The 17,339-nt window shown below is 50.9% G+C and overlaps 1 protein-coding gene across 1 annotated transcript; it reads left to right on the forward strand.

Moving 5' to 3' along the window:
* Positions 1–247: 247 nt before the first annotated feature.
* On the forward strand, positions 248–16,994 carry LOC130373122 (RNA-binding motif, single-stranded-interacting protein 1-like). The gene is made up of 14 exons (XM_056579399.1): positions 248–452; positions 3,008–3,021; positions 6,590–6,733; positions 8,001–8,059; positions 9,702–9,793; positions 10,501–10,658; positions 10,940–11,019; positions 11,672–11,784; positions 11,880–11,926; positions 12,313–12,397; positions 12,514–12,561; positions 12,745–12,834; positions 14,082–14,162; positions 14,880–16,994. The coding sequence occupies exons 1-14, from the start codon at positions 402–404 to the stop codon at positions 14,949–14,951; spliced, it is 1,134 nt and encodes a 377-aa protein (XP_056435374.1). The 5' UTR covers positions 248–401; the 3' UTR covers positions 14,952–16,994.
* The last annotated feature ends 345 nt before the right edge of the window (positions 16,995–17,339 follow it).

Consider the following 17,339-nt stretch of genomic DNA (forward strand, 5'->3'; position numbering starts at 1 on the left):
TTTTTTATTTTGCACATCAAAACTAGTATTCGAAAAAGATACTAATAATTAATGGATTTCAATTAAACTTAGCAGTAATTGTGAAGCTGAACTACAAATTCATGATAAATCATAGGGGATATTCTCGATGTCTTGACACAACTCCCCTGTAGTTCCGTGTGAGATGGTTTGTCCCGTCGTGACCCCCTCGCTGTGCGCAGGACGCGCTGCGCAGAGCAACGGGGGCTCATTATCACCGGGAGGAGCTGCGGTCCGGTCAGATTTAGAGGAGCGCTACGGGTGTAAGGGGACAACTTTGAGGAGAGGATCAATACTTCACGTCACCAGTCGTTCGATTAACGAAGTTATAAACAAGAGGTGTTTGAAGAAAGAACAAAACAACCTTATCTCCCGACCTGAGGATGATTTATGGTAATTCTGGAACAATCCTGAGGACTCCGTACAGTAAACAGGTAGGAGACACCTACACCTCCAGAGAGAGACAGATAGGAGACACCTACACATTCAGTGAGAGAGACAGGTAGGAGACACCTACACCCCCAGAGAGAGACAGGTAGGAGACACCTACACCCCCAGAGAGACAGGCAGGAGACACCTACACCATCAGAAAGAGAGAGAGACAGGTTGGAGACACTTGCACATTCAGTGAGAGAGACAGGTAGGAGACACCTACACCATCAGAAAGAGAGACAGGTAGGAGACACCTACACCCCCAGAGAGAGAGAGAGACAGCTAGGAGACACCTACACCATCAGAAAGAGAGACAGGTAGGAGACACCTTCACCTTCAGAGGAGAGGCTGACCAGGTAGAGGCTTATCGGGAAGAGGCTGACTCTTCTTGATATATTATTATGTATTATTATATATGAACTATCCAGTGTCCGTCGCTCGGATGTGAAACACTAACATGAAGGTCACAATCTGTCCCATGGGGTTCAGTTAATGCTCTGAGTTGACATCCTAACATGAGCCAGAGTTAAACCACAAGTTGGCAACTACATGCTTTATTGTGATGGTTTACGGCCAGCATCAACTTGTAGGTATTAGTATTGGCAGTAGTAGTATATTTCACCTATAGGCTAGTATCCGGTACTATTGATCCTTCTGTGTGCTCTGACTGATGGGTTTTTCAATAGTATTTGATTTGGTCTCTTCCTTCTCACTATGGACCTTCAGGTTGTAGACGTTGGTTTCCACGCCGTGTTCTCTCAGTTACAGAGGTTCTTCTCTGAGGCCTACTGGTATCATACTGGTTATCACTGGTTTGTGGAACAGGGCAGTTGGTCGGTGTGTAGGGGAAGGAGGAAGACTGGTACTGGTGGGACTGGTACTGGTGGGACTGGTACTGGTGGGACTGGTACTGGTGGGACTGGTACTGGTGGGACTGGTACTGGTAGGACTGGTACTGGTGGGACTGGTACTGGTGGGACTGGTACTGGTAGGACTGGTACTGGTGGGACTGGTACTGGTGGGACTGGTACTGGTGGGACTGGTACTGGTAGGACTGGTACTGGTGGGACTGGTACTGGTAGGACTGGTACTGGTGGGACTGGTACTGGTGGGACTGGTGCTGGTAGGACTGGTACTGGTGGGACTGGTACTGGTGGGACTGGTACTGGTAGGACTGGTACTGGTATGGCTGTATTCTCCTGTGTATCATAGTGCAGGAGGTGTCTGGGGCGGTGCTGATGGCCTGTGAATAGGCCCATGTCTCTGCAGCTCTGATAGGCCTGTGAATAGGCCCATGTCTCTGCAGCTCTGATAGGCCTGTGAATAGGCCCATGTCTCTGCAGCTCTGATAGTGCAGGAGGTGTCTGGGGCGGTGCTGTTCGGCCTGTGAATAGGCCCATGTCTCTGCAGCTCTGATAGGGCAGACTGCAGGTCTGGAGGGACCTGATAAGAGGCTCTGGGGGTCTCCACACGCCCCTCCTCGAGGAGCCGCAGCGCTCAGGAGCTCCTGATGCATTACAACAGGTTCGCCTTCTGTACGTCCACCTCCTGTTGCGTGTGTGTGTGTGTGTGTGTGTGTGTGTGTGTGTGTGTGTGTGTGTGTGTGTGTGTGTGTGTGTGTGTGTGTGTGTGTGTGTGTGTGTGTGTGTGTGTGTGTGTGTGTGTGTGTGTGTGTGTGTGTGTGTGTGCGTGCGTGCGTGCGTGTGCGCGTGTGTTGTTGCCTCCTCAAGAGGTCCCTGAGGTGATGCCCGCTCCTCGGTTGGTCTGCTGTGGATCCGTCTGAGGAACGTGTGGAGCAGAGCAGGTAGATCCTTCAAGGCTCTCAGAGCTCAGGTAATGTGGGGGTGACTGAGGTCAGGCTGACCTGTGCTCTGAAGAGTGGTGCAACGGTTCACGGGTTACCCGTGAACCATACGGCTCAACCCTCACGGTTCGGGACTCAAGTGATCGGCGGATCGGCTGATAAAAAAAAAAGAAGAAAATAAGTTGTGCGTTCACGTTATCCGCGCATGTTTAAAGCGCAAATTCCGTATTTTTTATTTTTATTTACTGTGATATGATTACCGCCGTTAGTTTCTCCAGGACTACGTGCAGGTTAATCGGAAGTTTTGATTAATGGGTACATAAAGCACTCAAAATGTGTATATCATTTATAAAATGTCTCCAAAATAGTGTTAAAGTCCAGTTTTCGTCATTTTTGGCAGTTACGGGTGTTTTCTAACGCCATTCGGCGATGACGTCACATTGGGGAGACGTGGTGGAAGGTAGCCTCAACCTAGTACTAGAACTGTGGGGTCTAAGAGGTGGCAAGAACCACAAATAACATGCATGATGGCCCACAGCAGTATAATTTCGAACCTGTCAGACATGAGCGGGCAAATGAGGATTTGCCGAGAACTGATGGCGGTCAAAGCCAAATGCATGGTCAGAGGAGAATGAGTGGAGAGTTGCTATAATTTAGCAACACAGCAATTGGAGCTAATCAATAAACAGCAGTGCATACAATAACGACATTTTTATTTATTTTTTACTCTCAGTGAATAGCACAGAGTGAAAGTCAACGTTTTCTTTATATCTAGTGACAGGGTTAGCTATGGGCTAACTTAGCCTATCGGACACGCAATCAGTGCACTTGCAAATGAGTGCCTGCAAGTATAACCGATCGTGGTGTGACATTATTTAACCATCAATCTACCGCAAATACGACCAGACAGATGTACATTGAACACGAACACAAAGCACATCGTCCAACCCGGCGGATGCTGACAGACAGCCCACAACAAGCCAAACATCACCACGGCGGGTGTGCTCTCTCTCTCACTCTCGCACGCCCGTACTGTACACAATCACTCCAACTAATCCATCTCCAAGGCTAGGCTGTTTCACTAAGACCACAACTAACCACAAGGCCTTCATTACCATGCAGTGTGCCGAAGCCGGAAAGGACACATGCACAGTTGCACACACTCATCTTATGCAAAACAATCCGTTTTATCATCAACATTCAGTCACTGCAAAGATTTAAAGACTAGCCTCTTACCATAAGTTAGAATGGACCCAAAGTATGTGATTGATACAGTCTGGTTTAGCTTTCGCTTGCTATCCGTTTTTAGTATGACTTCTCAACATTGGCGCACATGGCTAATTTGCATACACGCACAGGATTGGCTGGCTCCCCAAGGCAAATAATAGAAGATATTTAATTATCTTTCTATCTGTCTATCTATCAACGCATGTGTCTAGTTTTAATGTATTTTGTGTATGTCCAGTCAGACTTGTTGCCTCCCTTGTTCTGTGTGGTCTTCTAGGCTATACTGTGTGAGCCGAATCACCCAAATGAATTCCAGACGATTTGTGTAGTTTGGTATTAATAAAGACTTGACTAGGCTATCTATCTATCTAGGCTATTAATCAACAATTATTGAATAGTGGGGAATAGCCCCCGAGACCGAAGGTTTATTTGTTGTTATTAGCGGACATTTTGCGATTGAAACAATATTGAGTTTATCCCAATATCCTCAGATAGCGAACCAATCAAATTGCGCCATCTTAGGAGGTTGACGTGTAGCATACACTAACTAAATCTATGTGTTTATCTATGTATCTGTATAATCTGCTGAACACTCTCTTACTAGTCTCTACTCTCAAGGGTCTCAATGCGGTTTTGGTCCGTGTCTCCCCAACGTGACGTCATGCAATGCACTCTGGGGGAAATGAGAATCAATAGCAAAACTGCTCAATTAGTACCTACTTTTTCGTATTACATTCCGTTTTGTGATACCTAACAACATTAAATACAATAAATAACAGTTTAAATCTTTATAACCAACAAGCAAATTGCACAAATTTGTTGGAAAATAAACTCTGCAACACAGCCTTTAATAAGAGGAACGAATAATGCCTCAGATTGCACTTTGTTTTGTTTTAATTATTTTTTTATTACTATTTTATGTGGAGCCAAGCAATTTTATTAAATATTAACTATGCTTAAAGGAAGCAGGATTTTTACCAAATTTTTCACTTTATTTTGTTTTTAACATTTTAAGATTTTATTTAAAGTCACGTTTGTCTTGTTATCTTTTTTGTTGTTGTTGATCCGAAAATGATCGGACCCATGACTCAAAACAGTGACACGATCCGAACCGTGAGTTCTGTGATCCGTTTCTGATCCGTTGCACCCCTAGCTCTGAGCTACACAGGCTCCCAGTGTCAGGCTGGCACCGAGCCCCCAGCCCCCGTGGACCAGGCTGTGCAGACTGGAAGCCATGGAGGAGATTGCGTTCTGATATGCATCACAGGGCGCTGAACACTAATCCACCGCTGGACAGGAAGCCACTTCATACCAATGATGGAGGATCGGAACACTTCCTCTCCATCTGTGATTCAGTTTTCTTTGGCCAGAGGTCGACTCGGATCAACATGTACTTGATGGTCCGAGGACCAATCACTATCAAGGGATCAACGTTCAGAAAGAATATCTTAAATTCACTAAACGGACACATTGTTGTTATAGATCTTGTCTATTTAGTAATTTGACTTGATTTGAATGGAGAATGTTAGCTACAGCCGCTACTTCAGGTACAGATGAAATACCTTCATACAGGTAAACCCCCTCGATACAGGTATAACTCCTCGATACAGGTGGAACACCTCGATACAGGTGGAACACCTCGATACAGGTAGAACACCTCGATACAGGTGGAACACCTGGATACAGGTGGAACACCTCGATACAGGTAGAACACCTCGATACAGGTGGAACACCTGGATACAGGTAGAATACCTCGATACAGGTGGAACACCTGGATCCAGGTGGAACACCTGGATACAGGTGGAACACCTGGATACAGGTAGAACACCTGGATACAGGTAGAACACCTCGATACAGATGGAACACCTCGATACAGGTAGAACACCTCGATACAGGTAGAACACCTCGATACAGGTGGAACACCTGGATACAGGTGGAACCACTCATACTCGCCCTCTAACGGTACTGGTAGATGCTTTTGGAGTGTGTGATCGTTGCCTCTGGCCTGTCTTTCACACACTAATCAGCCTCTGCTGCTTCTCGGCCCTCAACACCTGGAACCCTTCAGGCTGGTTATTGTAATGGAGCCCCATGCTCTTCAGTCAGACCTGGGCCTGGTCCTGGTCCCGTTCAGGGTCCTGGTCCTGGTCCTGGTCCTGGTCCCGGTCTAGTCCTAACGGTCCTCCACTATGGGGGGCCTTACAGGACCCCTGGGACAGGGCTGAGGTCTACCAGGGTAGGCTGGGGGGGTCCCATGGACGCCCAGAGATAAGGGGTTGAAGAAGAACAGAACCCCTTAAGGTGGACCAATAAGGGGAGGGAAGGAATTACTAATCAGAACGAGGTCTCGTTTTCACCAGATAGCTTTGTGTTTGTGATGTCTCGCAAAAAAGTATTTCAAATCTCACAATAAATGTTGGGAGAATTTGCAAAGTATAAAATTAAAAGTAATAATTCAGAACTGTGTCCGTGGTTTCACGGCGTGTTGGTGCAAGTTGCCCCCGTAGTTCACTGTGACGTGAAGTCCTCCGATGGTCTGATTCAGGTTTCCTCTGTTACGCTGCAAACAGAATGCGGTTATTTGATCCTCTTGAAGTTAACTGCTTTAAATATGCTGCTGGCTTTCGCTATTCACAGCATGCCACACTGTGGTTAACCAACTGAAAAAACAGACTCTCTCTCTCTCTCTCTCTCTCTCTCTCTCTCTCTCTCTCTCTCTCTCTCTCTCTCTCTCTCTCTCTCTCTCTCTCTCTCTCTCTCTCTCTCTCTCTCTCTCTCATATTCAGGTCTTTGTTTTGTCCTCTTTGACCAGGAAGTAGTTCTCTCGTGTCGCAAACCTAATTGTGAAACCTTTCTCCTCACATTGTGTGATCCCGTGACAAGTCAGTCTTTGGTTTCGTTTCCCCTCTGTGGCCCCTCCCCTCTGTGGCTCCTCCCCTCTGTGGCTCCTCCCCTCTGTGGCCCCTCCACCGACCCTCCTCCTTGTTCTCAACTCCAGCCGCCTGTCGCGCCGTCGCAGCCCATAGCCCTGCCCACGGCCCCGCCCATGGCCCCGCCCACGGCCCCGCCCACGGCCCCGCCCACGGCCCCGCCCACGGCCCCGCCCACGGCCCCGCCCACGGCCCCGCCCAGCCCAAACAGCAGCAGCAGCAGCAGCACAGCGGGCTGGGAGACCCTCAGCCGGACCAACCTGTACCTCCGGGGGCTGACCCCCACCACCAGCGACTACGACCTGGTCCAGCTGTGTGGGCCGTGAGTACCCCCACCCCCAACACCACCCACACCCACCCAAACACCAGCCCCAACACCACCCCCCCCCCACCCCCACCGACCACGACCTGGTCCAGCTGTGTGGGCCGTGAGTACCCCCACCCCCAACACCACACACACCCACCCAAACACCAGCCCCAACACCACCCCCACCCCACCCCACCCCCACTTCTACCCCAACCCCACCCCACCCCCACTACTACCCCAACCCCACCCCACCCCCACTTCTACCCCAACCCCACCCCACCCCCACTACTACCCCAACCCCACCCCACCCCCACTTCTACCCCCACCCCACCCCCACTTCTACCCCCACCCCACCCCACCCCCACTACTACTCCAACCCCACCCCACCCCACCCCCACTACTACTCCAACCCCACCCCACCCCCACTACTACCCCAACCCCACCCCACCCCCACTTCTACCCCCACCCCACCCCCACTTCTACCCCCACCCCACCCCCACTACTACTCCAACCCCACCCCACCCCCCACCCCCTATGGTGGTTAAATACCAGTCCAGTCCATACCAGTCTGACTGGTGTCGCTGGGTCACTACTTCCTGTCTCATAGCTCTGTGGTGAGGTCACACATTCTTTAGCCTCCCTCTTTGTGTCTTTAACAGGCGGCTCTGTCTGATAGTCCAGCTCACAATGGCTGAATCTGAATACTCATACTTGACTACTATATAGTATGCATTTTGTAGTACGCCACAAATATAGCGCGTCCGAATGCTCAGTACGCATTGTGTAGTACGGAAAACGTTACCGAATGCGTACTACCGCCACAGTAAACAACGGAGTTCACTACGCTATCCCACAATGCAACCGGAGTCTGGTAACGAGCGAAGAAGAGATGGCTGACCCGACACCACCAGAAAGACGTCGTAGAAAGCGGCGAAAAAAAGAGACATTAAAAAGAGTAAAATAGTAAAGTAAGTAATTAAGTAAAAAGAGACATTTTTAATTTAATAGCAACGATGACAAGACGGAAAACAGGTAACTTATCAAGGTCATTTTCCCGGCATCTGAGGGGAGATACGTCATCTCCAAACATCCGGTGGAGTTTCGGCGGTGTTCGGAAGCGTTCGGAGGCGTTCTACGCATAGCTGTAGACCGTACTACACAGTCAAGTGTAGTACGGTCAAGTAGTAGACGCTGAACAGAAATAGTATGTACTAAGTATTCGGATTCAGCCATTGTTTCCTTTCTGCTCCTCCTTTCTGCTCCTCCTTTCTGCTCCTCCCAGGTACGGGAAGATCGTATCTACCAAAGCCATCCTGGACAAGACGACCAACAAATGTAAAGGTATGTGTCTGAGGGGAGGAGAGGAGAGGAGAGGAGAGGGGAGGAGAGGAGAGGAGAGGAGAGGAGAGGAGAGGAGAGGGGGGAGGAGAGGGGAGTTATAGTAAAGTAGAGTAAGAGTTAGAGGTATAGTAGAGTTAGAGAAAGAGTAGAGTACAGGCCGATCACATGAGGCTGTCCTGGACAGCTAGTTAGAGCTAGCCGTCGTGTTAGAGCTAGCCGTCGTATTAGAGCTAGCCGTCGTGTTAGAGCTAGCCGTCGTGTTAGAGCTAGCCGTCGTGTTAGAGCTAGCCGTCGTGTTAGAGCTAGCCGTCGTGTTAGAGCTAGCGTCGTGTTAGAGCTAGCGTCCTGTTAGAGCTAGCCATCGTGTTAGAGCTAGCCGTCGTGCTAGAGCTAGCGTCCTGTTAGAGCTAGCTGTCGGGTTATTTCAGGACGGGGCGTTCAGGACCCCAGCTGGAGGCGGGGCCTCGGGGGAAGGGGGAGTGACATGTCCCTGACTCCTCCCCCTCTGCTGAGAGGAAGAACAGGCTGCAGGTTTTAGAAACCGATCAGTGACGACACCTGGCTCCTCCCCCATTAGGGCGGGGTTTAAACACCTGACCAATTGGGAGGGGAAACGTGAGGTCCCCCCCGGTCCCACACACCCAGCACAGACACACACACACACCCAGCACAGACACACACACCCAGCATAGACACACACACCCAGCACAGACACACACACCCAGCACAGACACACACACCAAGCATAGACACACACACCAAGCATAGACACACACACCCAGCACAGACACACACACACACACACACACACACACACACACCCAGCACAGACACACACACACACACACCCAGCACAGACACACACACCCAGCATAGACACACACACCCAGCACAGACACACACACCCAGCATAGACACACACACCCAGCACAGACACACACACCCAGCATAGACACACACACCCAGCACAGACACACACACCCAGCACAGACACACACACCAAGCATAGACACACACACCCAGCACAGACACACACACACACACACCCAGCACAGACACACACACACACACACACACCCAGCACAGACACACACACAGCACAGACACACACACCCAGCACACACACCCAGCACAGACACACACACAGCACAGACACACACACACCCAGCACAGACACACCCAGCACAGACACACACACAGCACAGACACACACACACAGCACAGACACACACACCAAGCATAGACACACACACACCAAGCACAGACAGACAAACACACACACACACACACACACACACACACACACACACACACACACACACACACACACCAAGCACAGACACACACACCAAGGACAGACACACACACCAAGCATAGACACACACACACCAAGCAAAGACACACACACCCAGCACACACACACACACACACACACACACACACACACACAGCACGGACACACACCAAGCACATACACACACTCAAGCACACACCAAGAAAGCACACACACATAGCCGTGCTGTGTGTGTGTGCTTGGTGTGCACACGCACACAGCACGGCTATGTTATGAGAGAGAGAGATGGCTGAGACTCATGACCCTGTTACCTAGGTTACGGCTGAGACTCATGACCCTGTTACCTAGGTTACGGCTTCGTGGACTTCGACAGCCCGGCGGCGGCGCAGCAGGCATTGGCGGCGCTGAAGAGCAACGGAGTCCAGGCTCAGATGGCCAAGGTGAGATCACACCCCTCTGTTCCCCAGCGTTCCTCAGCGTTCCCCAGCGTTCCCCAGCGTTCCTCAGCGTTCCTCAGCGTTCCTCATGTTCCTCAGTATTCCTCTCAGCGTTCCTCATGTTCCACAGCGTTCCTCAGCGTTCCTCATGTTCCTCAGTATTCCTCTCAGCGTTCCCGAGCGTTCCTCAGCGTTCCCCAGCATTCCCCAGCGTTCCTCAGCGTTCCTCAGCGTTCCTCAGCGTTCCTCAGCGTTCCTCATGTTCCTCAGCGTTCCCCAGCGTTCCTCATGTTCCCCAGCGTTCCTCAGCGTTCCTCATGTTCCCCAGCGTTCCTCAGCGTTCCCCAGCGTTCCTCAGCGTTCCCCAGCGTTCCCCAGCGTTCCTCATGTTCCCCAGCGTTCCTCAGCGTTCCTCATGTTCCCCAGCGTTCCTCAGCGTTCCTCAGCGTTCCCCAGCGTTCCTCAGCGTTCCTCAGCGTTCCTCAGTGTTCCCCAGCGTTCCTCAGCGTTCCTCATGTTCCCCAGCGTTCCTCAGAGTTCCCCAGCGTTCCTCAGCGTTCCTCAGCGTTCCTCAGTGTTCCCCAGCGTTCCTCAGCGTTCCTCATGTTCCCCAGCGTTCCTCAGCGTTCCTCAGCGTTCCTCAGCGTTCCCCACCGTTCCTCAGCGTTCCTCAGCGTTCCTCTCACTGTTCCCCCTCCTCCTGTCCTCAGCAACAGGAGCAGGACCCCACCAACCTGTACCTGTCCAACCTGCCGCTGAGCGTGGATGAGCAGCAGTTGGAGGCTCTGCTGAAGGCCTTCGGTCCGGTGGTCTCCACCCGCGTGCTGCGGGACCCCTCTGGGGCCAGCAGGGGGGTGGGCTTCGCCAGGTCAGCCCCCACACGCACACACACACACGCACGCACACGCAATAACACACGCACACACACACGCACACACACAGCCACACACACACAGTAATTATTATTATTACTATTATTATTATTATTATTATTATTACTAGGATTATTTATTTAAATTCTAAATGATTACATAATTACATATTATGGAATTACACATTACATATTCCTCCCCTGTCCTCGGCAGAAGGAGAGGCCTCCGTTCTCTGCACTGATTCAATAATGAGGAGTTTTATCATTCCTGCTTCTAGGATGGAATCGAAGGAGAAGTGTGAGGCCATCATCGCTCACTTCAACGGGAAGTTCATGAAGACCCCGCCCGGAGTGCCCGGTAGGACCAGCTAGCCTAGCAGAATGCTAACAGCGCCATGCTCCTAGCGGGACATGCTAAGCTACACACGCAGTGGGCCATATGGAGGCTGGAGAACCCGCGGCTAACGCTCCGATGGGGCTGTGAGGGGGAGAGGGAGGGAGGGAGGGAGGGAGAGAGCGGGAGGAAGAGAGAGAGGGCGGAAGGGAGAGGGAGGGAGGGACAGAGAGAGACAGAGAGAGAGAGAGAGAGGCGTGGCTTCTCTGTAATTGGATTATTAAACTGGAATAGTCTCCGTTGGCCTCACAGCCTTCAGGAAGGTGGATTACTGATTACTGCAGGTGAGTCAGGGAGGGTGCACCCCCCAGGGGGTCCACTAGGGTCCAGCCCCAGGCTAGGGGCTGGACCCTAGTGGACCCCCAGGCTAGGGGGTGTAGGGTGCTGCTAGTACGGTAAACTGACCGCATCATGCATAAAGAGAGTGATGTCAATGTAACCTCTCTCTCTCTCTTTCTCTCTCTCTCTCTCTCTCTCTCTCTCTCTCTCTCTCTGTGTCTCTCTGTGTGTCTGTCTCTCTGTGTCTCTCTCTCTCTGTGTCTCTCTCTCTCTGTGTGTCTCTCTCTCTGTGTCTCTCTCTCTCTCTGTGTCTCCCTCTCTCTCTCCCCCCCCCCAGCTCCCCTGCAGCCCCTGCTGTGTAAGTTTGCAGACGGAGGCCAGAAGAAGAGGCAGAGCCACAACAAGTTTGTTCCCAGCGAGCGTGGCTGGCTGAGGGAGGGGGAGCGGCTGGTGAGTGAGGGGTCAGAGGTCGCCCCACCCCCGTTATGTTTGTGTGGTTTGCTGTTGTCGTAACGATGGGTGTTGTTCCCTCATCCCCCTCCCAGGCTGGGATGACGCTGACCTATGACCCCACGGCAGCCATGCAGAACGGGTAAGGGCGAGCTGAGCGCTGCTAGCCGTTAGCTCCCGCAGTAGCCTAGCGTGCCTAGCGTTGCTAGCGGTTACCTCCTGCAGTAGCTGTGCATTGCTAGCGGTTAGCTCGAGCCATAGCTTAGCGGTACTAGCGGTTAGCTCCAGCAGTAGCTTAGCAGTACTAGCGGTCAGCTCCAGCAGTAGCTGAACGGCGCTAGCGGTTAGCTCCAGCAGTAGCTGAGGGGTGGCAAGCGATTACCTTCAGCAGTAGCCTAGTGGTGCTAGCGGTTAGCTCCAGCAGGAGCCTAGCAGTGCTAGCGGTTAGCTCCAGCCGTAGCTGAGCGGTGCTAGTGGTTAGCTCCAGCAGTAGCCTCGCCGTGCTCATGGGTGTGGTTGTGTGTCCAGGTTGTATGCGTCTCCATACGGGCTGGCCAGCAGGATGATGGGCCTGGCTCTCTCTCCGTACGTCTCCACCGTCTCCCCCTACCAGGTGGGTCAGCGCACACCACTCATCAGTGGAGCCTCCAGAGGCCTGGGCGGGCTGTGAGGTGGATGGGCGGGCCGGTGGGCCAATCGGCAGGGCTCCTGACCCTCTGTGTGTTTCAGGTGCAGAGCCCGTGGGTGCAGCACCAGCCCTACATCATGCAGCACCCAGTAAGGACGCCTCCTCCACCCCTCCTCCTCCACCCCTCCTCCTCCACCCCTCTCTCCCCCTGACTCCTCCCTCCCCTGACTCCCCCTCACTCCCCCTGACTCCTCCTCTCTCCCCCTGACTCCTCCTCTCTCCCCCTGACTCCTCCTCTCTCCCCCTCCTGACCTGTGCCCTCCTCCCCCCAGGGTGCGGTGCTGTCTCCCTCCATGGAGCCCGCCCCCATGCTCCCGCTCTCCCAGGGGATGGGACACCTGTCACTCAGCAGCACGGGGCCGGTGAGCAGCCGTCATGTTATCAGTACTGACTGTTCTGCTGGGTTAGTCAGTACTGACTGTTCCTGTGTTAGTCTCCTGTTCCTAACTGGTCTCTCTGATCCTAACTGGTCTCTCTCTGATCCTAACTGGTCTCTCTCTGATCCTAACTGGTCTCTCTCTGATCCTAACTGGTCTCTCTCTGATCCTAACTGGTCTCTCTCTGATCCTAACTGGTCTCTCCGTGATACTAACTGGTCTCTCCGTGATACTAACTGGTCTCTCTGATCCTAACTGGTCTCTCTGTGATCCTAACTGGTCTCTCTGTGATCCTAACTGGTCTCTCTGTGATCCTAACTGGTCTCTCTCTGATCCTAACTCGTCTCTCTGTGATCCTAACTGGTCTCTCTGTGATCCTAACTGGTCTCTCTGTGATCCTAACTGGTCTCTCTGTGATCTTAACCAGTCTCTATCTGATCCTAACTGGTCCCTCTCTGATCCTAACTGGTCTCTCTCTGATCCTAACTGGTCTCTCTGTGATCCTAACTGGTCTCTCTGTGATCCTAACTGGTCTCTCTGATGCTACCTGGTCTCTCTGTGATCCTGACTGGTCTCTCCGTGATCCTAACTGGTCTCTCTGATCCTAACTGGTCTCTCTCTGATCCTTACTGGTCTCTCTGTGATCCTACCTGGTCTCTCTGTGATCCTACCTGGTCTCTCTGTGATCCTAACTGGTCTCCTTGTGATCCTAACTGGTCTCTCTCTGATCCTAACTGGTCTCTCTCTGATCCTAACTGGTCTCTCTCTGATCCTAACTGGTCTCTCTCTGATCCTAACTGGTCTCTCTCTGATGCTACCTGGTCTCTCTGTGATGCTACCAGGTCTCTCCGTGATCCTAACTGGTCTCTCTGATCCTAACTGGTCTCTCTTTGATCCTACCTGGTCTCTCTGTGATCCTAACTGGTCTCTCTGTGATCCTAACTGGTCTCTCTGTGATCCTAACTGGTCTCTCTCTGATCCAAACTGGTCTCTCTCTGATCCTAACTGGTCTCTCAGTGATCCTATTTGGTCTCTCTCTGATCCTTACTGGTCTCTCTCTGATCCTAACTGGTCTCTCTCTGATCCTAACTGGTCTCTCTCTGATCCTAACTGGTCTCTATGTGATCCTAACTGGTCTCTCTCTGATCCTAACTGGTCTCTCTCTGATGCTACCTGGTCTCTCTGATCCTAACTGGTCTCTCTCTGATCCTAACTGGTCTCTCTGGTCTCAGTTCCTGGCAGCAGGCAGCGGTCTGCAGGGAGCCTACCTCTCCCAGTACGCCCAAATGCAGAGCACAGCACTTCATGTGGAGGTGAGGGGAGGAAACCAGTACTAACCTGACCGGACTGTTACTGGTACGAAGAGTGTTACCTGTACTAATACAGTACTGGTACTAATACAGAGTGTTACTGGTACGAAGAGTGTTACCTGTACTAATACAGTACTGGTACTAATACAGAGTGTTACTGGTACGAAGAGTGTTACTAGTACTAATATAGTACTGGTACTAATACAGTGCTGGTACTAATACAGTACTGTAACTAATACAATTCTGGTACTAATACAGTACTGGTACTAAGACAGAGTGTTGCTGGTACTAATACAGTGCTGGTACTAATACAGAGTGTTACTGGTACTAATACAGTACTGGTACTAATACAGAGTGTTACTGGTATTAGAGTGTTACTGGTATTAAGAGTGTTGCTGGTACTAATACAGTACTGGTACTAATACAGAGTGTTACTGGTATTAAGAGTGTTACTGGTACTAATACAGTACTGGTACTAATACAGAGTGTTACTGGTACTAATACAGTACTGGTACTAATACAGAGTGTTACTGGTACTAATACTGTGTATTGCTGGTACTAATAAAGTACTGGTACTTATACAGAGTGTTGCTGGTACTAATACAGTACTGGTACTAAGACAGAGTGTTGCTGGTACTAATACAGTACTGGTACTAAGACAGAGTGTTGCTGGTACTAATACAGTACTGGTACTAATATGAGGTCTTCTTCTGTTTCCAGGACAACGGCGCTCAGTCCCAGATGGATACGTCTGGGAACCGTTCTCCCTACTTTTACCAGCAGAACAAGTAGTGTGGAGGTCACGCACTAGTGTGGAGGTCACGCACTAGTGCGGAGGTCACGCTCTAGTGCGGAGGTCACGTTCTAGTGCGGAGGTCACGTTCTAGTGCAGAGGTCACGTTCTAGTGCAGAGGTCACGTTCTAGTGCAGAGGTCACACTGGTGCGGAGGTCAGAGGTCACACTAGTGCAGACCGCTAAAGCAATCATGGCTTCCTGAAACAATAATGCAAAGGACTCTTAAGGATTTTTTCACCATTTTGCACAAATTTTGCAATTCATTTCTTTGCGTTTATATTTAGAATACAATACCCTATTTTTGTTATAAAATGTTATTTTGATAAGGACATTTATTTAAAAAAAGATTTCCTCAGGATCGGAGTGTCTGGACACCAGACCTGGTGAACTGCATCATGGGAAATGTGCTACAAACAAACTACAAATGTTTGTTTGTAGTTTTGCGATTTATTTTCCTCCATTTGTTCAAGCTTTGCTCAGAAGACTTTGCTCAACTTCCTCTAAAGATGACTTGTTTGCTGTGTTTTGCTGGTGAAGAGTTCAATGTGCTCTTCTTTGTAGCGGAAGTGTTTCATTCTCACCACTGATCCTGGAACACTTTGCCTTAATAGTTTCCTCCTTCTAGTTTTAGACCAGAGAATTGAATGCAATGTATCTCATTGTGCTTTTGAACTGATGTGTATTAGAATGATAAAGGTGTGAATAGTTTTTTTTAACCTTTGCTGCGGGGGTTGTAGAGCTGTTCACTGGGTGTGTGGGCTCGGGGCCAGGTGGGTGTTCTTCTGTCTTTTGGTTGATGTCCTGTCATTTAGACCATGTGTGTATTTGTTTTGCTTTGATTTGAAATGCAAACAATTTAGTCAACTTTACTTCACTAAAGACGAAGTGGACCTGAGGGGACATTTGTTTGGAGACCAGGAATCGACTCCCTGGGCCTAGACTAGAAGTTTGGACAATGTGCCTTTTTTGTACATTTGCATTTGTATCATACAGGAAGGCTTGGATCCCAGTGCCACATATGACGTCTTCACTACATACAAACAGTTAAACGGGAAAAATGTCAGATAGTTGATGGTCGAGTTCCGGTAGTTCAGAACTCTGACCTCACATCGAGTGGCTGGCCACCGTGGCCCCCTGCTGTTGGGTTCGTCGTTCTGCCTGATCAGACGGGAGCAGGCTCTGCAGCACCGCCTGTGTTCTACCTCAGTTCTCCTGTTCCTCCTCCTGAGGTTTGGGTTAGCAGGCCCAACCCTTCCAGACGCTCCCGCTTTAATCCTTCCCTTCTCAGAACCCTCCCGCGTGATGCCGTAGGGGGGAGTATGGAAGAGGATGTTTTTATCAGATCTGTACAGACTTCGTTTGAAGTTCAAGTTGTTTTTTAAGACGAAGCGTGAAAACAGAGACCCGTGGTACATCCTGGAGCTCCGGCTCCCTGTCCACCCCCAACATCTCTTAGAACCCAGGAACCGGCCGCAGAACCGGCCGGGAGCGGGAGCTGCTCCTAGAGGAGGAGCAACGAGTCGGGGGTGGAGCTAGAGGAGGAGCAACGAGTCGGGGGTGGAGCTAGAGGAGGAGCAACGAGTCGGGGGTGGAGCTAGAGGAGGAGCAACGAGTCGGGGGTGGAGCTAGAGGAGGAGCAACGAGTCGGGGGTGGTGCTAGAGGAGGAGCAACGAGTCGGGGGTGGAGCGGTGTGGAGACCATGAGGGACTGAATGAAAAGTACTCCTCTCAGTTACCGTCATGTCATTAAGTTATATTAAGAAGTAATAATTTATGAAGAGTTTTGTACAGTCCGTTTGAGGAATTAAAAGAGATTCATAGAAATATCTATACGAAAGCTATTTGTTTTAACGTGCCACTAATTTGCCAGTGGTCACTTGTTTGGTCTCCAATGGGTCGTTCCTCAAGCCAAAGACTTTATGCTGGATGATCCCTTAGCTTTACCTTCTGTCCATTTCTTTGACATTTTTGTAATAAAAACATGAAAGCGTCCAGCGTGTGAATGTTCACGGTTCGTCTCCAGACCTTCTTGCTCTAACGTAACCATGGGTGCTGCTGTAGAGGGTGATGTTACCCAACCGGCCGTTCATCATACTGACAGCAGGTACCAGTGGACAGTACCAGTGGTACCAGTGGACAGTGGTAGTGGTACCAGTAGACAGTAGCAGTGAGGGTGAGGTTGGAGAGGGTGAAGCTGGAGAGGGGGTGAGGGTGGAGAGGGTGGAGAGGGTGAAGGTGGTGAGGGGGGAGAGGGAGAGGGTGAGGGGGGAGAGGGTGAGGGTGGAGAGGGGGAGGGGGAGAGGGTGAGGGGGGAGAGGGTGAGGGTGAGGGGGGAGAGGGTGGAGATGGTGAGGGTGAGGGGGGAGAGGGTGAGGGGGGAGAGG

Source organism: Gadus chalcogrammus, chromosome 20 (assembly GCF_026213295.1).
Source record: "Gadus chalcogrammus isolate NIFS_2021 chromosome 20, NIFS_Gcha_1.0, whole genome shotgun sequence".
NCBI classification, from domain to species: Eukaryota; Metazoa; Chordata; class Actinopteri; order Gadiformes; family Gadidae; genus Gadus; species Gadus chalcogrammus.

Excerpts from the sequence above, each read along its gene's own strand:
- LOC130373122 (XM_056579399.1), top strand. The coding sequence starts at position 402 with ATGATTTATGGTAATTCTGGAACAATCCTGAGGACTCCGTACAGTAAA. Across the intron at positions 9,794-10,500 it reads TCCAGGCTCAGATGGCCAAG|CAACAGGAGCAGGACCCCAC; the intron begins GTGAGATCACAC and ends TCCTGTCCTCAG. Across the intron at positions 11,785-11,879 it reads TGAGGGAGGGGGAGCGGCTG|GCTGGGATGACGCTGACCTA; the intron begins GTGAGTGAGGGG and ends TCCCCCTCCCAG.